The sequence below is a fragment of the Epinephelus lanceolatus genome, chromosome 6, assembly GCF_041903045.1.
Source record: "Epinephelus lanceolatus isolate andai-2023 chromosome 6, ASM4190304v1, whole genome shotgun sequence".
NCBI classification, from domain to species: Eukaryota; Metazoa; Chordata; class Actinopteri; order Perciformes; family Serranidae; genus Epinephelus; species Epinephelus lanceolatus.
Genome location: NC_135739.1, coordinates 8,445,033 through 8,469,008, shown reverse-complemented (window position 1 = coordinate 8,469,008; position 23,976 = coordinate 8,445,033). Strand labels below are relative to the sequence as shown.

At 41.1% G+C, this 23,976-nt stretch overlaps 1 protein-coding gene across 10 annotated transcripts in view; it reads left to right on the top strand.

The window, feature by feature from the left end:
* lpp (LIM domain containing preferred translocation partner in lipoma) overlaps positions 1–23,976 on the top strand; it is a 244,864-nt gene that overhangs the window by 206,677 nt on the left and 14,211 nt on the right. For all 10 annotated transcript variants that reach the window (XM_078168576.1, XM_078168573.1, XM_078168574.1 and 7 more), the window contains one exon: positions 22,384–22,562. In XM_078168576.1, the coding sequence (XP_078024702.1) occupies positions 22,384–22,562 (179 nt within the window). The remainder of the gene's footprint in view (positions 1–22,383; positions 22,563–23,976) is intronic.

The following is a 23,976-nucleotide window of genomic DNA, read 5'->3' as shown; positions in this document are numbered from 1 at the left end:
GGTGCATGGTGAATACACTTAAATCTTTCAGCATTAGATTGTGTTGTTAATGTGCTAACTGGCTAACTAGCATCATGACAGATTTCTGGTATCCATTTTTTGAATGACAATCTACTTATGTGCTAGCTAGCTGTAGTTTTTGCGATGTGATCATGCGCAACTTTGTGGCCGAGATGATGCAACAGTCTGCTTATTTTCACCACTACTTCTTTGATATCAGTGTGGTGTGTCTGGGCTTTAAAGCAACTACAACATCACAGCCCCTGTGGACAGAGGCTGCGGTGTTTCCATGAGCACCACCACCTTGTGTTGTAAAAATCTTGATATGGCTAGGGCATGCGTTTGTTTTGGAAGTGAGTGAAAGAAAGATGCAGCTTATTTGATACTATTTTACTTTTTTGAAGGTGCAGTATGTAATTCTGGAGAAAGATAGTTCATTGTTGAGTCTCATTCCCAAGTCGTCAAAAAACAATGTTTTGGGTTGGTGGTAGGGTTGGGGACCAAACAAGGTACTTTTAAGGACTTTACTTTCAAGGATACAGACTGAATTACATTGCTACTACAGAGTGCCTGGTCATGTTTAATCAATTGGTGCCAAATTTGGGTACCTCAGAGCTTACCTGGGTCAGAACGCCAGGTTCAGACAAGAGGCAGAAGCACTGCGAAACTCATCGGCCAGCTTCCCAATTCAGAGGGCCAATTCAGGATCAGCTTTGAATCCTTTTATGTTCTGCAAGTTTCTCCATCTGTTGAATGACTGACGGAGGTTAATTCATGTTTTCACCTGTGCTTTGAGCTTTTTTTATTTTATTCATTGGTCAATGCTTTTCTTTTTCTCTTTGCTGATTCTGCCCCAGTGTCAGCCATAACCACAAAAATATAACATCAAAAATAAAATTCTCTAAAGAGAAGTCTCCTCCTGCTCCTTTTAAACTGGCCAACATACTACTCACTCGTCTGGGTGCCGTAAATTGTTAAGTCTGATATTGCGCGGAATTTGACCCGGTTACATGCATTCAGAATAACTATATAAAAAGTCTTATGGCAGGTCATATAAAGGTATCAGTTTTAAAGTGAGGTTGTTTCATAACCAGTTAAAAAGTCCTTGTAGCTGCTTTAATGTTTGTCTTGTTAATTGATTCGCTCATCTTGCAGTTAAATTCACATTAAGGTGCAGAAAGTTGAAGGTTTGAAGAGATTTTACTTTCTTGAAGAATGCAGTCAGAGCTTGCTGAAAGCAAAGATATGAGGTGTAATACATTTAAGGAGAGTGCTTCACATTAGAGGAAAAGTGCTGTAATTTGACAGGCCAAAAGCACACTCAGTGTGTTGGCTTTTGTATCAACACACCAGCTACAGACGGCGTCATGTGTTATGATTACGTCCAGGTATGTGGTGAGTGTAGTGCCCTGTTGTTTGGATTTGCAGTATTGTCACTTGGTGAGCAGTTTATGTGGGGCATTCATGTATGTGGTTATAATGACAGAAACTTTTGTTATAATAAGATTTTAATTGAATAGAAACACGGTTTTCAGCGCTATTTATTCAGTGTAATTACATCCTCAATTTGTGAAGTCATTTTCATTATTAGTGGCAGGGTCCGCCATTCCTGCGCTGGGTTTGTACAGTAATTCACAAGAAACAATGCCTAGTAGCATCCAGTTTTTTCTCCTTGATGTTAGACTCACTGTTTACTGTTCACTCTGCTGCAGGTGCATCAAGTAGCTTTTTCAAGTTACTGCCCATGCTAAGCCACCATAAACTACTGCTACTGCCTAAATTCAGAGCATTGCAGTGACTAAACATCAGATGGCTTTTATTGTACAGCTGTTACAGGGAGTGTACTTGTAACAGAGGTTAGCCCTGACAGCTAATGCTGCGAAAGTGCGTCAACAACTTGACAGTGGATCAGTTTTGAATTTTGCAGGGAATAACCGCCACAGCGACACAGTGAGCTGTTGGATGAAGGGCTGCAGGTGACAGCCTGAAATCAGATCATGATTAAAACAGCGTGGATTTGTTTGGCTTCTCTGTAAACAGACATACCGGTCACTCTTCTGTTGTATTTCTGACAAAGTAGCTGCTCAATCAGAGTTTCCTGTATTGAACTGGACTTGCTGTTGTCACCAGTAACCACTGGTGTCGCTAAATCAACCAGGAGAAATCGTAAAGGGACAGTTCACCCCAAATTCAAAAACACAAATTTACCCTCTTACCTGTGTGTTATTTATCAGTCTAGATTGTTTTGGTATGAATTGCTGAATGTTGGAGATATCGGCTATCAGATATTCTCAGCTTGTGGTGCTCAAAGCGCCAAAAAATCTATTTGAAAAACTCAACAGCAACGTTTCTTTCCAGGAATCATGACTCAAGATAATCCACAGACCTTGTTGTGAGCAGTTTCATGTAGGAACTGTTTTCTTTCTACTGAGCTGCACCCACCAACCAAGTCACTGCACAGAAGGAAGCGTGCATCTACTCATGGACGAGAGTAGGGCCAGGTACCTGTACTCGATACCTTTAAGGTAACGACCAAAATAACTTGGTACCAACTACTGATTTGATTTGATTTGATTCTTTTTTGTGACGGTGGTCTGATCCAGGACCGTCCCATCGCCAAAATGTGTTGTGTCGGGTGCCGTAATCTGCAAGTGCAATTAAACGAGTGTAGTAGTGCTGTCTCTCTATCTCTTTCTCTTCATCTCTATGTCTTTAGTGATTGAAGCAAATAAAAGCCCAGGCTATTAATTTTTACCGTATACACACTACTCCATTCGTAGTATAGGTATCGAACTAAGTACTCTGTTGGTATGGAATTTTTTTTTAACAACACCCAGCCCTAGATTACAGGCTCATGCTCGTGACATTACGTCACGAGCCTCCCTGTGCTCTGTGGTACGTTTGGCGGCTATAATTCGATAGAAAGAAAACAGTTCCTACATGAAGCTGCTCACAACAAAGTCTGTGGATTATTTTAAGTGACAGGGTCATGATCTCTGGAAAAAGACATTGCTTTTTTTTTGAGTTTTTCAAATTTTTTAGTTCAATTTTATTGGAGAGAAGGCAGACATCTCTACAGCTGATATCTCAAATACTATACTCACACCAAAACAAACTAGATAAATAAATAGCACTACAGGTAAGAGGAAAAGGGTGAACTGTCCCTTTAAGAATAAAACCTTTCACATGTTGACTCATAGGAGCTCATTTCTTACTACAGTAAATCCACTAAACTAAAAGCAGCCGTGGCATTTATAGGCTCATTTTTCACATCTTGACATGAAAAAAAACTGTGTAGCAAATGAAGTCATTATGTTCCAGCAGTCATTATACCTTCTAGAGAGTTCGAGCCAAAATGTCACCACATCTATTTGAAACTATACTCTTAGAAATGAAGAGTAATTTTCTGACTCCTTTCACTTTAGGAAGTCTGCCTCTAACCTCGAGAGCATATTAGTTAGCAGAGCTGAGAGCAACAGGGACTTCTCCTGTATCTGATAGCTCAGCTGGTCTTTGAAGAAGTTCAGCAGTGGGATTCAGTGTCACAGAGGTTAATTGCTTACACAGGGCACTGTGCCTACTGTTCTTAAGTCTGTTCTATGTCATCAATATCTGCCTTGTTGCTAGTTTTTGCAAATTTCTGCAGCATTCCATCAGCCAGGTTTTCGCCCAGTTAATTTACTTTAAGCGGCTCTTTAGCTGCCCTTTGCTTCAAGTTCCATGCTGGTAAACACTTCCATTCAGTCTGCTTAACTGACACCAGTGAATGGTAAAAAGGTTGCAGACAATGCTCAGTTCCCTGTTTGAGGCAGAATCTCATACCCACTTTCCTGTTTATACTACCACTTCCCATGAATATAGATCATCCAAAGTGCAGCCAGTTTAAGTGTACTGTAATGAGACTGATGTAAGTAACACAAGGTCACACCAGGAGCAGAGCTTCGAATTGAAAGAGCAGTAATAAAGAGATAGGGATTTGCCCACACAAAAACCTTAATCTATTTCTCCCTCTTTTGACAGAATTTCAGAGACCACCAAGGTCACGGACGCCAAAGTTTCTTGAATGTAATTACGTTCATTATCTGGTGTTGTACTATGGCTCTGTTATTTAAAATAAATGGGCTCTGGTCTCATTGGCTCCACTCTCCGAAAGATTTTCCATTCTGCTATTGTAAAAGAAGAGCAGCACCCAGCAGCCCTGACCTGCCAGTCACCAGGAAACGTTCGTGATTGACTGATGAGCTTTTACCCTCTGTGTCTGTTTGTCTGTCTTGGAAAGTGGTGGTGTCAGCCTCATCGCTCGTCCGTTAATATTACCTTTTTTATGGCTTAACTGCTTTTTTTGTGTGTAATTAAATCTCAAATGCAGACCCACTTTTTTAGCACAAAATCTGAATGTGAATTGGTGTCACTAGCAAGGACTCACTCTTGAAGAAAGCAGCTTTTGCCTTTTTACTAAGGAGCATTTTCACACAAATTCAGATGTAGAATAAAACAAATGATCTAATAAACAAACTCCAATCCATTTACGTTACGACACTTTATACTGCTTTGCACATAGTAGTGCTATATCTTTGGTTTTGGTCAATAAAAATGAAGGATACTTTGTTTTATAAATGTAAAGTTGTATAAAAAGACCATCTTTCAAGCAGTGAAATAATTTTTTAATACGATTCTTTTTTTCAATTAACCATTTTTGCCCTTTTAATTCCTTGAACAATTTATCGCTCATCAAAAGAGATAGCGATTCATTTTCTGGTGATGGATTAATTGATTATTCAACTTATTATTATTATTATACAGTTATTCCAATTGAACTGAAAAAGAAAACTCAGCCCTTTGAATCAGTGATTCCTAACCAGGGGCAGTTGCAGTTGCCAGGGGAAACTGTATGTGTAAAGACTGTGGAGTAGTTCAGCTTGTTTGACATGATAGACATTCTGATTTGATCAGAAAAACTTATATTTGTTATTTAGTAGAAAGTAACCATTCAAATAGACTCGTCCAAAATGTTGTGATACTGATCTTTAATGAATTTGTTACAATAATCATTAGACTGCTGTAACATCTTAATACCACATGCTGCCACTGACAGTACATGAAAAATAATTTGCAAGCTAGTAGAGAACTTGAATATGGCGCCAAAAGTAATGCATAAACAGGTGAAAGTAATTAATAAATGGTTAAAAGATCCAGCTTCTGCCCCTTCCAGTGATATTATACAGTGCCCTCCAAAAGTATTGGAACAGTGAGGCCAATTCCTTTATTTTTGTTGTAGACTGAAAATATTTGGGTTTGACATCAAAAGATGAATATGAGACAAGAGATCAACATTTCAGCTTTTATTTCCAGGTATTTACATCTGGATCTGATACACAACTTAGAAGATAGCACATTTTGTTTGAACCCACCCATTTTTCATGTGAGCAAAAGTATTGGAACATGTGACTGACAGGTGTGTTTTGTTGCCCAGGTGTCTCCCAGTTACATTGATTATTCAAACAATAAATAGCACTGAATGTCTGAGCTCAGTTTCAGATTGGGTACGATAGGTTTTGCCTGTGCAGACTGCATTTAGAGGTGGAACCAACATGAAAACCAGAGAGCTGTCTATGGGTGAAAAAGAAGCAATTGTGAATCTGAGAGAAGATGGACAATCAATCAGAGCCATTGCACAAACATTGCCCATAGCCAGTACAACCATTTGGAATGTCCTGAAGAAGAAAGAAACCACTGGTGTACTAAGCAACAGACGTCGAACAGGTAGACCAAGGAAAACATCAGCAGTTGATGACAGAAACATTGTGAGAGCTGTAAAGAAAGACCCTAAAACAACTGTTAGTGACATCAGCAACAACCTCCAGAGGGCAGGAGTGAAGGTATCACAATCTACTGTTCGCAGAAGACTTCATGAACAAAAGTACAGAGGCTACACCAGAAGATGCAAACCACTCATTAGCAAGAAGTATAGGAAGGCCAGGCTGGAATTTGCCAAAAGGTACAGAGATGAGCCTCAAAAATTCTGGGAAAAAGTTTTATGGACTGATGAGACAAAGATTAACTTTTTCCAAAGTGATGGAAAGGCGAAAGTTTGGAGAAAGAAAGGATCTGCTCATGATCCCAAACATACAAGCTCATCTGTGAAACACAGTGGAGGTAATGTCATGGCTTGGGCTTGCATGGCTTCTTCTGGGACGGGCTCTTTCATCTTCATTGATGATGTAACACATGATGGCAGCAGCAAAATGAACTCAGAAGTCTACAGAAACGTTTTGTCTGCTAATTTAAAGAAAGATGCAGCCAAACTGATTGGGAGATCCTTCATCATGCAGCAAGATAACGACCCAAAACACACTGCCAAAACAACAAAGGAGTTCATCAGGGGCAAGAAGTGGAAGGTTTTAGACTGGCCAAGTCAGTCTCCAGACTTAAACCCAATAGAGCATGCATTTTACCTGCTGAAGAGGAGACTGAAGGGAGTAACCCCCCAAAACAAACAACAACTGAAAGAGGCTGCGGTGAAAGCCTGGGAAAGCATCACAAAAGAAGAATGCAAAAGTTTGGTGATGTCAATGGGTCACAGGCTTGATGCAGTTATTGAAAGCAAAGGATTTGCAACTAAATATTAAGTCTCATTCACTTTAATCTATTTTAAGTTTATATGTTCCAATACTTTTGCTCACCTAAAAATTTTGTGTTCCATTACAAATAATGCTATCTTCTAAGTTGTGTATCAGATCCAGATGTAAATACCTGGAAATAAAAGCTGAAATGTTGATCTCTTGTCTCATATTCATCTTTTGATGTCAAACCCAAATGTTTTCAGTCTACAACAAAAGTAAACGAATTGGACTCACTGTTCCAATACTTTTGGAGGGCACTGTATAAGAATACAAACTTGACCAAAAAAAAAAAAACACCTTTACAATTAAAAACCTATATCATAACAATATCTATTTTTGTGGGGTGTCAACTCCAATATCCACTTTAAAGGAATACTTCACCCCCTAGATGAGCATGTGTATATCAGCCCATTGAAGTTGTGAAGACTTTGTTTTTCACGCACATGTCCATTGAACAAAAGATTCCAAATACAGAGAACATTCTTGATGAACTGAAGTCATAGGGGTCCATAACTATATCAGAAGATCAGTCTACAAACTCTAACACAGCTCATGCAGTGTAATTCACGTCTCATTTATCCAAACATATGCTCAGTACTTTCCAAACAGGCAGCCCTTTCAGACAAGGAATTGAACTGAGAATGAAATTTAGCCATGCTCTCTTCAAAGCCAGACTCCATTGACAAAAACAGTAATTTGACCTCATTGAATATGGGAGCTATTGGTCTTTCGCTGCCTTGATCAGGTAGTTTGTTTGTGTTCTTGTTTTGAGAATGCTGAATCCAAAGTAACTCTTTAAAACACCAAGTCACACAATAACACTAACTAACTAACTGGACCAAGCAGCATTAGATCAGTAACTCTTGTGTTTGTCAAGGTAAAATTACTGTTTTTGTCAATGGAGTCGGGCTTTGGAAAGAGTATAGGTAAGTTTCACTTTATGTTCCATTTTAAATAGTAAGGTTTTTAGCAAAAATGCATGTGTTTGGGAAGTATTGAGCATACGGCTGGATAAATGAGAACAAGGTAGTATGAGTGGATACATAGGCAACAGCTCAATACAAAGCAGACAGAAATGAACAGCAATAAGTGGAGGCATTTTAAAGAAATACTTCACCCCCCAAATGACCATTTTTATATCAGTTATTCACCTAGCATTATGGTGATTAAGTGAACAAAATTTTGGTTTTCTTGTATGCCCTCATGGTGAACAAATTATCAAAAGAATCTTATTGATGCAGAGGGAATCTCTTGTGCTTCAGCCCTTTCACAATTGGAGGTCGGTGCTTCTCAGAACAGGACAATATAGATCAAAAGACTTTGTTATTTGGACTCTGATGAAGACGCAGTTGGCGTCTAAACGTTTGTCATTAATAAATTCATCACAAGTGATCTGAGTGTTCCAGTGCTTTTCTTGTGGATTCCTCCACGGGGGTTATTTTGAATCTTATTGATGCATTGAAGTCATTGGGGTCCATGTTTAACAACAGCATAACTATATCAAATCTTATCTATGCTCTTTTTAATCCCAGACTCCATTGACAAAAACAGCAGTTTAAACTTGTTGAACACAGGAGCTGCTGGTCTACTGCTGCCTGGTTCAGTTAGTTTGTTTCTGTTTTTGTGTGACCTTGGTGTTTTAAAGAGTTAATTTGAATTCACCAAAGTCAAACAATAACAAACTAACTCGAGGCAGCAGTAGACCAGCACTCCTGTGTGCAGTGAGGTAAAATTACTGTTTTTGTCAATGGAGTCTGGCTTTGAAGAGAGCATAGATATGTTTCACTTTTAGTTCAGTTCCCCATCAAAAGGGCTTCCTGTTTGGGAAGTACTGAGCATACGACTGGATAAATGAGACTTGGATTATACCGCAGAAGTTGTGTGAGAGTTTTGTAAATCTCCGTTTTTATACATTTTTGCTGTTGTTAATCGCAAACTCCTATGGTTTAAACTCTCTGTTTTTGGATTCCTAGTTCACAGTTGAGGCATGACAGAAAAACAAAGTTGTCTTCATGAATTCACTGTAACATGGGGTGAGTAATTGATATGCAGTAATTTGGGGGGGTGAAGTATTCCTTTAAAATAATCAGCCAAAAGTAATGGATAGATGGTTTAAATATACAGCCTGTTCCCTCCAAGTGGAACTTGATTAAACCGACCTAAACATTGACAATTACATGAAACACAACAGTTTTCTTTTTTTCTGGGGTTATATCTACAACATCTTTAAATTTAGGGGGGGTTTAGACAAAAAGGTTGGGAACCACTCCTCCTGTTGTGTTTACTGAAATTACAAGTGAGTTCAAACACACCATACTCTTACAATCTAGACAGCAAAGGGAAGTTTCCGCAGGCTGCACAGCACCCAGAGGCGACAGGCATGGTGCCAGCTGTATTGGGGCTCCTGGTAATGTATGTCCTCCACAGACTACTCTCCCACTTAACAATGGGATATCCCCAAGAATTCCCCTGAAGCCCCTGCTGTCATTGACAGAGGGTATATACGATACAATACATCCAATCACAGTCTGATCTCTCCTCTCACATCCAGTCACAGCGATGTAAACACCACAACATGGAAAACTGGATTTTGTGATGCTGCTTCCCTGATAGTAATGTGGCTCTAATTAGAAATGACTACACACCACCCACACACCTGTCACTTCTCTGTGATGGATATCCAGGTAGTCAGATCCAGAGGCTTGCAGCCAACGTGGTGAGTTCAGGGCCCCCATATGCTCGTCTTTGTGGCGCTGCAGCTCGCTGTTGGCGTCTCTGCACAGCTGCTTCACACGCTGGGAGAGCTGCCACGCACACACGACGAGCGGCGACGGCAGGTATACACCCACCCTGGTTTTCCTTGTCGGCTGAGGCACGCTCACAAACGCGCAGCAGCTCGGCTTTCTGCAGACTTCGTCATCAAATATTCATGGCTGTCTGCATTAGCTTGCAGAGTTCTAATTGAGTTCTGTATATTCAGACGTGATTAACTCGGTCTAATTCCTCAAAGGAGTGAGCCAATTAGATAGCACTTGCATGAATAGGATTTCACATCTTAGTACGTCTCCAGACTTGCCAAGACAATTATGTGTGTGTATAATTCCGCTGTACAGTGGGTGTGAGCCCACTAAACTCGAGCAGGTCATTATTTCTTATTACTGATCCGCACTACAGGAAATGCAGCTGTCCTATCCATTACAAGCAAGTAAATGAAAAGCATGAGTGTTGTTATTAGAATACACTGTTTGGACAAGAGAGGAGAGAGCGATTTCAAACACCGGGCCCTCTAAACCTTCCTCATGTTTTTTGTCTAAGCACATTTCCTCCCCCCCCCCCCAGGAACGAGCAGGAGAAAAATATCCGTGACCCAATGCTGACCCACCACAATGTCACTCTAACTCATGGCATGAGAGAACTACTGCCGGGGTCTTTGTCAGTTTCTCTCTGTAACCAGAGCAGGAGACATTGCCCAAAGTCCAGAGGGGTCACATTCTGCTGCGGAGCTGAATTTAAGGCAGAGAGGCAGACAGGCAGGCCGGCCACTTTGCCTGAGCCGGGGAGAGAGATCAGGGTCCCCACTGCCACCTTTTATTCTTTAAAGAAAGGCCTGAGCAAGGCATGATCTGTGTGTCGGCGGTGTCCCTTCACATTGGCTTTTGGCTGATATAAACACTAAGCTAAAATACAACCCCAATCCCAAAAAAGTTGGGACACTTTGTAAAATGTACACAAAAACAGAATGCAGTGATTTGCAATTGACATACAGTGGGAGAAATAGGTATTTTAACATGAATAAACCCAATGCAGCTGTCCACATGAAATTTAGACCAGACATTGGTGTTAACTAAATAAAACTACACTGATAAAGAAATCAATCCAAAAAATTTTTTGAACATACTAACTGAAATTTATTTGATACTTAGAGAAGTATGTGATAATTTGTCTCCCGATAAAAACCTACTTAATATCTGGATTTCAAGGTATCAGAGAAATCTGGTGAGCACTCATTAGCAGGTGCAGGGCTAGCGGCCTGTTTCCGACATGCCAAACAGTGTCGGAGAAACACTAATTTGTGACGATAAACTGCTTTATACGTTGTTTTTACTGCTCTTTATAACCTGGTCTGTTTGTTTTTGAGAGGACACCTCTGTGGATAATTCGGCTCACAGGTAAAGATCTCTGCAATCCTTACCGCTAGACGCCACTAAATCCCCCTAAATCTTACACACTGCTCTTTTAAAAGAAAAGGTGATGTAACACAGTGGTAAACATGCCCCAGTCCCAACTTTTTTTGGAGTGTGTTGCAGGCATCAAATTTAGAATGAGTGTATATTTACAAAAAACAATAAGATTTATTTATTTATTTTGTTTAGTTTAGATATTAAATATTTTGACTTTGTACTGTATTTATCTGAATATATTTCAGAAATGATTTGCAAATTATTGCATCCAGTTTTTATCACATTTTACATAGCGTCCCAACAAAGGCCAAAAACAGGAGAAAGCAATCTAAACAAAAATGGCAGTTCACCCTTATGGCTTTTTGCAAAGTAATATATGTAGTGCATTGCTATTTACAATATACTAGTCCATACCCATTGACTACAGCATACCATGCCATGACTTAGTCATACCAAAAATTAGAAAAAACAACAACAGTGGGCCACAGGGGGAGCCACAGCGATCAGTGGCATTTTAGCCATTTTTAAGCATTTGTCTGTTGTTATAGCGCCACCCAGTTGCCAATTAAAGTTTTTTTATTTTTATTTTACCTTTATTTTACCAGGTTAGTCCCATTGAGATCAATGATCTCATTTTCAAGGGAGACCTGGCCAAAACAGTAGCAGCATGAAAAGTTACAGACAAGACACAACACAACAAATACATTAAAAGTAGTATGAATCCAGTGCCAGTGATAACATTACAATACCTACAGACAGTGACAAGAACTAACCGATGTATTTATCATTGAGGTTATCAGAACTTTAAAATCAGGCAGCGGGATAAGGCTCCCAAGATTCAAGTCTTTTTGAAGGCTGTTCCAGGTAAGAGGAGCCGAGCACTTAAAGGCCTTTTTTCCCAGTTCAGTCCTTACACTTGATACAGACAATAGGACAACATCTTGCGATCTCAAGCTATAGCTACCAAATTTCTCCAGTCACCTTGAGGCGTCCTGTTCTACATATCTACCAAGTTTAGTATAAATCGATATGGCGGTTAGGCCTAGATAAGAAATTAGCTCTCTAGCGCCCCCATTTTGTTTGATGGGGTCAATAATGGAGGGGTCCCCTCAGATTATGTGTGGTCATATGCCTACAAAGTTGTGTGGTGATCAGTGAAACCCTTGAGATGTTATACACCTTTATGTGATGAGCCACGCCCTCCGCAATATTCATTGCCTTATAGAAGCTCAGTTTTAGTAAGTTTTCCAACTTTTGCCAAGAGGGAACTTTAGATATTGGTCCCTAGATTATGTTCACCCAGTTTCATGCAGATCGCTCAAACTTCCTAGGAAGAGATCGATTTTAAGTGTTTTTCAAAAAATTCAAAATGGCGGAAAATCTATATAACCGGAAGTTATGGGTTCTTGAGGCAAATTTGTTCCTCATGAGGAGAGGCATCTCTGTGCAAAGTTTCATGTCTCTACGACATACGGGGCATGAGATATGCCCATTCAAAGTTTGCAATTTCAGTTGGTTGCTATAGTGCCCCCTTTGGCCAGTTGATGTAATATTGCTTCATTGGCATCCTCCCATGACCCTCTACCACTGTGCCAAATTTCACATGGATTGACCAAGTCAGTCAAACAATAAGGCCAGCTACTAACAAACGGCTCACCCGACATTAAGCAGCACACGTAACAAGATAGAGTAGCTCACTGTACTGAGTAAAATCATGAAACAAAACACAGCTTTATGACGATCGAAAACCCGAACAGGAAAGTGACCTGCTGGCAGCTTCGACCCTCAGCGCCATCACGGTTGTCCTGGACGTTAAGTAGGCTAGGCCACTACAGCTCAGCCAACTGGCAGCAGCAACGTCATGGGAGGGTCACGCAATTGGCGCAAGGCATCTGCACCTGGAGGGAAACAAAGATCCTCACAAGGAACAAGAGCTGTCACCCTCCTGAAACATCACTGCTGCCACATGCTATAGAAGATATACGATAAAAAAATACGGCTGGCTGTAACATCTGGAATCTGGATTTTAAGAAATGCGCATGAACTAAATTGAACTAACATTTAAAGGTCCAATGTTTAAGTTTTAGGGGGATATAGTGGCATCTAGTGGTGAGGATTGCAGATTGCAACCAGCCGAAACTTCTCCTGGTTAGAATTTCTCCAGTGTTCATTGTTCAGGAGGTTTTCACAGAAAGCAGAATTATCCACTGAGGTCTCCTCCTCTCGAATACAAACAGACCAGGTGATTAAAACTGGTAAAAACATTGAATAAAGCAGTTTCACGTTACAAATCATTGTTTCTCTGATGTAGTTTGATGCATACAGTTTTTGTTAACTTGTCAAAAAAGTGTAGGAAGTGAATCCTGAACAGGCGGAGCTGCCGTTTGTGAGATGGATCTCAGGGCTCATAAAGCATCCAGGCCAGGATATAAACTAAATGTAAAAAAACAAATCAGGATAGGAGGCTCTGACAGGATGCCGTCCTATTCCTGTACGCGCTGGTCATCCATAACGCGGTGTGAATTTATCACACAGACAGACAAGCCGAGCTGAGCTGAGCAGGGCGGACCTGGACTCAGAGGAAGCGGGGCCGTTCCAGGTCAGAGACACCAAGAACCTCAGCGCACTCGTCCTGACTGAGTGGCGTGCACACAGATGAGTGTCACAAATGCTCCGTCTGTGAATTATACAGCCGATAGTTTCAAGGTCAGTGATCCTCGGAGTTAGCAAAACCATTAGGAGAATCACTTTACACTGCGTGACATGCTCGCTCACACCCACACGTAAACACACACCTCAGTCATCCAGGCAGCACAGAAGATACGAGTGGGTGATTTACATAACGCGCTTATAAATGACAGGATTCTGTTAAGGAGTCAAGTCATGTTAATATATCTTCATATGCTCACACTGCGGGCCTGATGCTTACACACTGCACAGACAGATGGACGGAGTCAGGATGCCAGGAAGCGATGGTCACTGGAAAGCAATCACTGATATGTAAAATTAAATTTAAGCTGAATGTCAAGGGCTGGTGATGGGATCATGTCGGGGGGTCTTGGAGGAGCTGGACCGCAGGGAAGGGAAGTGGCAGGGGGTGGCTCACTTGTTAACCTTCGCGGGATGAGGTGGGAGAGATGATCATGATCACTGAGCCTGACCAGCTGAAAGGAAACGCACACACACACACAGTTACACACAGACCTCTCCACCTCCGCAGCCTGAGCAGACCACAGATCAGGGAAGGGTGATGCTCCCACAATCCCTTCACAAATGTGTGGAGATTTAAATGAGCTCCCAGCCTCCCTCAACCAAAGCAGATTTCTGGCACTTTCTGCGGGCCAAGACCTCCGTGATTTGGCTGAAGAATGTGCAAAACAAGTTTTTTCTTCCCTTTAACGTCAACCACAGAAATCCAGTTTATTGCTTTGTCTAAAGGTTTTTCATCAAGGTGTCTCCCAGAACCTCTTCATTATTGTTATCTACATTTTTCTACGACTTTAACAAACATTGCAGTGACGGAAATACTCTGTTGGGAACGGTGTCCACAATTAGGATTCACACAACAGCATCAGTGTCTGTAAACACTGACATGCGGACAGTTTTGCCAAATCTGCTTTTTAAATATGCATGAACAGAAGCTGGTGCCAAGTCAGCTGTGAGTGAGGTAGCTCTGCTTCTTCTTCCTGAAAGCACTTCAAATAATAGAAGACCCACACAGATACACTGGAAACTGAAGACGAGAGCTCTTTAGCCGTGACCTTTGCTTTAATAGTTTGTTGTGGAGTATTTCAGCCATAGTACGTGGAGGTGTGAAGGAGTAGTGTATTTAATAGGGTGGTTTTGTAAATGAATTCATGATCATTGGAAAGAAAGTTAAAAGGTAAACATCTTTAGTGTATTTCAGGGATCTTTGTGAGTGGGGCTCATAGAGAGTTCCACCATGCTGTATAAAAACTAAAGTTGCGGAAAGTGGGAGTTGTCTCGCCTTTAAGCATCAGGGGGTAGTAACAGCGCCGAAATAATGTCTGTATAAAGAGGAAAGCCGACAGGACAGGATCATGGGCAGCACGGGTATGAAGTTTTGATGACATATTATGCATACGACCCATTCGGAAGATTTAAAAAGTAGCTGTTAGCAGTCAGCAGCTAACTTGAATGTCCTCAAGTTTGGAAAACAATGACGTCTGGGAGCTCCTTACCTTCCGAGCAGAGGACTAGATCAGCCGTCATATAACAGAGATGATAATGATGCTGTTGTGTTAGACGTCATGCCAGTCAACCCTCTTTTGCCTCCGTAATGCCGGCATGCTGTCTAGAATCACACACTGGAGCGGCATGAGGCCATTGTTGTTTGATCTCTATAAAAATGCAAAGGCAGCTTTAAGAAGGGACTTTGTAGCGGCCCTAATTGCGTGATCCCCCCTCGTACAGTTGTCAAGAACAGTGAAATTAGCTGTAGACACCAAAACCATTTTTTTTATACCTGGCTGTAAACATGTTTATTTATGCTGTAAAGTTTGGCATTTTAACATGGTGGTCAATGGGGACTGACTGGAGCCAGCCTCAAGTCACCACTAAAGAAACTGCAGTTTTTGGCACTTGGTGTTTCTAACAAAGCCCTCTTAATGGTCAAAAAGCAGCAGCTGTCAAAGTTTCCCTTTAAAAGATTTGTAGTTTTTTTATAGCATGGACAAAATAACAAATTAAATGCAATCTAATAAAATAGCACTGCACTAAAACTTAGCTGTGTGAAGTTCATGAGCTGTTGTGTCTGTTGAGACTCTCAGGGCAGTATACACTTGTCAGCATGTTTAAAGGAAGATGTCGACATTTTGAGCTGGATTAGAACATTGATACCACTCTCATATCCGTGTCAAACATTTGCAGCCAGCAGCCGATTAGCTCGTCCATCCAAAGATAGCATATTAGTTAAAAGAGAGCTCATTCATTAACATGATATTTCTCATTTACATAAAGGGTAACTTCCATATTTTTCAATCTGGAGCCTGTTTTCCCGTGTTTTGTGTCTAAGTGACTAATGGGAGCAACAATTTTTTGAATTGGTCCTATATTAAGCGAGAGGGCTGCAGCCAGCAGCGGTGACACAGGCTGCAGTGTAACCACTTGGGGCATGTTCCCGCCATCAATTTTAGGCTCGGATTTATTATTCGAAGTGTCTGACAACATTATGGAAAGGATCTCTACAGAGATAGACCTTTTTGTGTAACCAGAAACTGTTCGGAAAACGCTATCACCAAACCCACCAGACTCCATTTAAATAAACAGTAATTTTAGGGCCAATAGAGGGCAGCATATTGTCACATCAAACTGGGTGAATTAAGAATTAATCTAACCCAACCCGGTTGGTGATTGTTGGAACAATGAAAAGCCGAACCAATGCATTTTTTGTGAGTTTCATTTTGTTTCTATCGTCTTACAAGTGTGTCTGTTTGACGCTGATAAATTTACTGTTTATTGAAATGGAGTCTGGTGGAAGTGACTGTTTCTGGAAAAACATCAAGGATCTTACTCTTTAATAAAAAGGTCTATCTCTGTAGGGATCAATGAGCCAGTCATTGGCAAAAATTAGCACTGCTAGTGGACGACAGTGTGCATATACCCCAAGTAGTTGCATTGCAGCCTGTTACGCTGGCTGCAGCCCTCTGACTTAATAATGGACTAATTTCTAAAACTGTTGTTCACATTAGTCACGTAGACACAGAGACATGGAAGAATAGGTCCAGGGTTGCAAAATCCTTTAATCTAACAAAAACTGAAGTGTGAAAACAGCCAGTTGTGGTTTAACTCGGGGTGAGCCGGACACAGTGATTTACTGGAGTTGTGTCATCACCACGAGGTTACCAGGCAACCAGCAGAGAGTCAAGGAAGTCCCTGCACCCAGTTAAGAAGCTAATCAGCTGCTGGAGCTAGCTTCATACTCTGCATATAGACCAAGGTTAGGCAATTTTGGGTGCTTTATTTACCAAAAAAAGTAACAGTTCCTTTAAAGCTGTAGTTTGTGGTTTGGATCACACTGAATTATGTGTGATTTTATTTTAGTTAACCCATGCAGTTTGTAACTTTCTCACTTTCTCTATAGTATCACCTCACTATGAGTCATTGTTCCTTCATCTTTATTATGTCTCACTCCTTCTTGCTTCTCTTGTTTCACAGCTCCTCCTGTTGAAAAATAAGCACATATATATATTTATATATATATATATATATATATGTTGTATTTGTAAATATATCTGTTGGAAGGATTATTTCTAGTCCTGCTTGATTGACCCATTTTAAACAATAAAAGGGAGAGAGGCTGCTTGTCAAGGTTCATTAAGTCAGCAGACACCTTCCCTCAGGAAGTCGGAGGGTCACTGATTTGACTCATAGTTCACAACCAAGTCAGCGTCTCTTATTCTCTGCAGAAGAGCACAGCAGCGGCGCTCGGGCCTTTCTTTCTAACAAGCGCTTGTTAGATATCGCCGAGCCACCTTCAGTAGGGTGTAGTTAATTCACACAGCATGGCCTGGCACTGACCGGCACATTCTGTGAGGGTCTGGACACACACACACACTGAATCAGATCATCTGTAAATTTGGCCCGCTCTGAGTTCAGCGTGCCAGGTCATAAATCGCGTGCAGTCTCAGTGAACTCCAGCCTGCCTCCTGTCAGCCCAACTTGGCCATGTGAAAAAAATAAAAGAACAGATAGGTGTAAAATGTGTGTTGTGGGGATGGTGAGTGGCTTAAACTTTGCAATATGCCACAGCACATTTCCAACTGTTTACTGTCTCACCTGCAAACATGGAAAATACAGCTTTGTTCCAGCTTTGTTTTACCTGTAGCTGCACAACCCACAGACTGAATCATTCGGAGGCTGAATCCTTGAACCCTGAGTGAACCAGTGATGCAAGTATTGATTTATATCATGTAGTTAAACAGTTTTAATATAATAGTTGAGACTGCAGCAGCATTTAAATACAGTGAATAATAATGAGTTGGCAACTGTTTTGATCATCAATCATTCGTCCATTTCCAAACAAAAAATGGCAAACATTTGATGTTGAAAGCATGTTAAATTGGGAGGACTTGCTGCTTTTCTTCTCGTCTTGTATATCATAGTCAACTGAATATAATTTAAAGTATGGCTGGGCAGTATATCAGTGTTATCTTGATGAGACTAGACATCATCTCAGTGTTGCCTTTTCTTGGTTTTAAAGGCTGCGTGACAGTAAAGTGATGTAAATTTCTGATCTTACCAGACTGTTTTAGCCGTTGTTTTATTTTGCCTTTTTCAACTCAGTCATTATATCCACATTACTGATGATTGTTTGTCAAAAATGTCAATGTGCAGATATTTTGTGAAAGCACCAAAGCATCCCAAAATATTATATTAATATCGTTATCACGGTATTTGGTCAAAAATAACATGATATCTGATTTTTTATATCGTTCAGCCCTAATTAACAGACCCGTCTCCAGTGTGTAGAGCTGAGTGTGGGTTTATTATAGTAAAAACAACGATGAATAGAGGATTGTGTTACGGTGGAACATTTTTGGTAAGATGCACGGAATGTAAATATTCGCATCGGCCTCTGTGTCCAAGGTTTGAACTTAAACAAATGTTCTATATGCGTTTTTTATTTTTTGTTTTGTCCCTGCTATAGACGGCATTTACTCTGGTAGTTTGGGTTCCAGGGGGCCAATCAGCTTCCAGAGGGGGTCAGTGTCTGTGGCGACCCCTGTGTGCGTGCAAGACTCAAACAAAATGGGAAAGCGCTCGTTGTTAGGGGAGGGGAAAAATTGATACAGCATAGTATTGTGATATTTTTTTGTGGCAATATCGTGTCATCACAAGGTGCCAAGTTTTTTTATCATGGAAATTATTTGTGTGACTAATACAGATTAAACATTAGGTAGCCTACTAGAATAATATAATCATTTGTTTTACAGTCCTGCAGATATATTCTGTTGCTGCTGCAAAAATGGCTGAAGTACGATGAACGGACTAAAAACTTATATCGCAATATATTTCATCCCAATACTCAGCATATCACAGCATATTTAAAATAGTAATAATATTGTGTCATGACTGAAGTATCGTGACAGTATTGTATCATGGATCCTATCAATTGTCAACCCTATAATATCTTCATAATGTTGATATTAAGTTATTGTGATATTTGATTTTCTACTTGTCGCCCAGCTCAAACTTTTAATATAATAAAGACTGCAGCGTTTTTTAAATACCATGAATAATAATGAGTTGGCAACTATTTTGATAATCAGTTAATTACCTATTTTTAAGCAAAAACGGCCGACCGTTGATAGTTCCACCTGCTTAAATGCTGCTTTTCTTCTTTTCGAGTACATTATAGTAAATTTAATATAGATTAAGGGGCTTTGAGGCCGGTTAATTGATTGAGAAAAGTATCTGTAAATGAATCAAAAGTTGTGGCTTCTCCAGCTATATCGTCGTTTATTTTAGAAATGTAACAAAGATATATATAAGTATATATATCTACACACACACACACATACTAGAAAAAAAAATACAAAAAAAGAGATTAACACACATTAAATACACACACACACACACACACACACCCCTAAATAATGAATGAAATTAAATGAATTAAGATATACAGGTTCGTGTTAGGGTGATATACCTTACTGGGTTTTAATTGACTTGTAGATGATGTACATGTTTGGAATCGAGCAGAAATGGAATACAAAATATTTTATTGTCTACTTTTTGCGTGCTTAAGTTAGAAATTTGTCTTTGGTTTGCGTCTACAAAGTCTATTATTAGAGAGAGGACATTAAGCCTCATCACATCACATCCAGACAGAACACATTAGAACACATTATCATAAAAACACAACACACAATGAAAGCTACGTTAAAAGAATTACCAGGTACCTTATGGTGAGGACTGAATCAAGGCTAAATCTAATAAAGTATAAAGGAAATATCATTGGATCCAATAAATTCATGAGTTACAAGCTGATTTACTGGAGAAATTGAGAAAATGATCCGGCTTCATTCAGGTTCTTTAAATAACAGACTGAAAGTGACACTAAACGATGTGAGCTGTCTGACTGTCTGTGCCGCTGCCTCTCTGTCTCTGTCAGGCCTGTGTCTCGTGTTCAGAGCCGAGCACATGGGACCTCTTAACTCCCTGTTACATGCTTTGTTTGCCATCACACTCCTCATTCCAACAGACAGCTGTGTCAAACGTCGTTTGGGAGCCCGTTGCTAAATAGTGGGAAGCTGGACCCGGGCTGTGCAGGCATCAGCGTGCTTTGGAGTAAGACCATGATAGCACTTTGTAGCAAAAGCTAACGGGTTACAATGAGGGGGAAAAGGGGCCACAATTGACTTTAACGCACTCCACTCACCCCTCAGTTCAGCAAGAGGCTGTCTGACCTAAATTCACTTTACCTCATCTGCCTAGACATTTGTTTAGCCTTCTGGGCGAACACTTAGAGAAATGTATGAGGGAGAGAGGGGGAAAAAAAGAATACATATGCTTGAATACATCACATTTAGTCAGGGGAAAGCAAAACCCGGACATCTGCAGACATATACAGCCCTCTAGTGGCAAACTGCAGAGGACCTGGATGTCTGACAGAGAGGGCATGAAGTCACTTATGCCGAATTTCCTTAAACCATCTGTGGAGGTTGTGCCCAAACACACACCGAGACTCATGTACGTTTTCTGTTTTGACATCGGTTTGTGTAACAGGCCTGCTAAATGTTACCTAATGCCGAATAAAAGGAGTCACGAGTGAATAAAAAACAAGCGAGGCTGAGCGCAATGAATGAATTGAGGTCATAGAATCTTACCATCAGAGAGAAAGAGAGAAATTTTGTCTTTTGAGTACTGTACTCATTACAATGGCCCGGAGGAACTGTGTGCTGTGAAATCATATGCTCTAGTTAAGCTAAACAAGGGCAAGGTATTCCCACATGAAGGGCAGATGAGAATAAGTAAGTGGGAATGCAGACAGATGAGTAAGAGTTGAGGATGGTTTAGTGCTGTTTGGCCCCGGTATCTTACTCCCATTCTCAGGTTGCAAATATATTCTCTCTCCCTCTCTCTCTCCGTCTCTACCTCTACCTCTCTCTGTCTCTGTGTGCGTGCGTGAGGCAAACCTCAAGGGCTCAGTGCAGCAAGCTCATTAAAGGCTTCATTCCACTTCCAGGATCGAGCAGGATTGCAATATGGACATTGTTTATACACAAATGTTGCCCTGGGAATAATGTTTATTTCTATTACCGTCTTGAAGGGAGGGGAAAAAAAGACAAATAAGAATGCTGAGCTTGTCTGCACACATTGCTTTTCATGAAATAATGCCTCTCCAGGAGTGCTTTGAAGAAACGGCCATTTTTCAAAGCACCTTCTCGCAGCCTGGAGTCATACATCAGCTGCTCTCATCCGCTGCCCTCTCACCCTCCAATGACACATGAGAGGCAAAAGTCAGACAGCACACGGAATCATGTCAGGGACGTTTTTACATCGTAGTTTCAATGAACCTCATCCTGTAAAGCTGCCTTTGCTCATTAGCATATAGACTATAAATGTCACTGCACGTGCTCCGCAGCCGGACAGGCGGGAGCTGGGAGTTTACCTCGGCCGAGCGGTCACACAAGTGTCATTTTAAACGGCAGGGCCCAGCGGTGCGTCTGGGAGGCAGCCGATGACGCAGCGCAGTGTTGCTACACACCCCGAGCTGTGTTTGGAAACACTGAGGCAGCTTGCTACTACAGTGGGAGCCAATGGGAACAGCTGAACCGTGCACTCTTTAGCCCAGCCAAGCGCAGAAAAAGAGGGGGAGAGCAGAGAGACACAGAGATCCAGGAAATGCCTGAGCGAGAAGCAGCGACAGCGGGGCCCGTCAGCTCCACACACAGCCACATCAGGCCGCACATTGATCACCCTCACATGATATATCCATCCCCAGTAATTGCATTGCTGTTTAGAGAGGCGGTCGTTATTTATGAAATATTGAAATAACAAATGGCGTCTCCCGGTAGATATTAAGAAGAGAGATGCCACAGATAAGTCAGAGGCAGGCGGCTGCCACGTCCCCCCGCGGGCCGCTTGCCCAGTCGCCTGGCTGCAGAAAACCTGCAGTCATCACAAAGTGGAAATATTTACTGCTCGCACTCTTGCATATGGGAGGATGAAGTGTGGGCGAGGGCAGCTGAAAAATGACTGTGTTTGTGTTTCGAGAGGAGCGCTAATCAGATTCCTTCAGCTTCAGAGGCATTTGAGGACAGCCGAGCTAAAGGTCCTGAGAGTGGATTTATTTGTTGCACGGGCACGAATGGGCGCCACGCCATCTGATGTGTAACACAGGCAACAGGAAGTTAAAAACCACATACTCAAAACAGGAGAAAATGCTACAAAACTTTTCTAAATGTCTCATACTGGTTAGAATTTGTTAGCAGACAAGTGCTAATTGTAAATAAACACTCAAAGGGTCTTTAGAAATGAATCATCAGAATCACTACATTCATCATCAGGTTTGTTGTGTAATCGTGTGGGTGTCTGTGGGTTTGTGTCTGCAGAACACCCTTGAGACCTGCACCATCTGCAGTAAGCCCATCATGGAGCGCATCCTGCGGGCTACAGGGAAAGCCTACCACCCTCACTGCTTCACCTGTGTGGTGTGCCACCGCAGCCTGGACGGCATCCCTTTCACTGTGGACGCGTCCAACCACATCCACTGCATCGAGGACTTTCACAAGTACGTAGTTAAGGATTTCATCGGGTTAAAAATAAATGTTTTTGTATCAACAAATGATCAAATGACTTTATGTAACATGTGCTCACAGTGACAAACTCACAGAGAATGAAACTCTGCAGTTCCCCTCAGCTCATCATTTTATGGTCCTGTTGGCAGTGTTTGATTCAGTCTCATCTTTGTCCTTCCTGATACAGCAGGCCACAGTTTTCAAAGAAAAAGCTCCATACTGTACGCTAGCAGCGTCAGATTTCAGACAGACGAAGTTAACAACTAGTTAGTGAGTCAAAAAATCATAGAATTGCAAAACTATATATCATAAAATCAAGTAAGATTTTAAAAGAGTTGCAGCAGCATGAAGTGTAAAAAGAATGAATTTCAGGCTTGTATCAGGAAATGTAAAATATTTAGCGAGCTGGCTTCCCTGATATCTATAGGTAGTGTGTTCCATAGCTTTGGGGTGTAATTGACAAAGGCTGCCTCCCCAGTCTTCTTCAGTAGTCCGAAGAATGTCCCATAGGACCAAAAGCCCATTTGTCCAACAGCCTGGCATCCAGAGAACAAATTGTTCTGAAGGGCCGTTACCCTGAAGCACATGGCTAATTATTATGCAGAATGACATCACTGGACCTCCATACTCTGCCTCTGATTGGGTAGCACTCATCGCCTTCGTTGGTTGTGTCCATAAGGTTTGAGTGGTGAGGTCAGTTAGAAGCAGAGTAGGGCGGGTCATACCTTCGACGTAGCAAGACGGTCCGATGATGTCATCCTGCATAATAATTAGCTCTGTGCTTCTGTTCAGGAGAGTGCTGTCAGAGAAATAATCCTCAGAGCAAAGCACATTTGTTTTCGTTATACCAGGCTCTGTGACAAATGGCCTCTCAGTACAATGGGACATCTTTCGCATGATTGGGGCTCCAGGATTATAAGCTGTTGGAAAAACGGCACAGCACTCCAGTAAACGTAGTGGAGCATTCAACAGCTTGAGTCAGAGCTAAAAGGAAAGGGAATTTTTGATGACATTAGTCAGTGGTGATATATGTCAACTTTCCTTTTCCAATTTCAAAGACTTAAAATAGCTTCAAAATTGTGTTATTTGCTGTCAGAGTTAGGGGTTAGTGTTGTTAGCTAGCAAGCTACTTGCGGTTTCATCCAGTCTAAGAAATGCCGTGATTTTGTTTGTCCAGGTTAGCAGTTTTACCCTGATGCTAGTACTTTTGCTAAGCTAAACTACACACATCCTCTCATCTAACAAGCCGTTTTACAGGAAACTAGCATACCATGTCTCCAACTTTCCTTTAAGCTGCACAAACTACCATTTTCATATAAATAATGATTCATAGATAATTATGACTTGATTCTGTGGAGGATTTTAGCATCTTTCATCGTCAAAATTGCCACCTACCTACTATTGTTT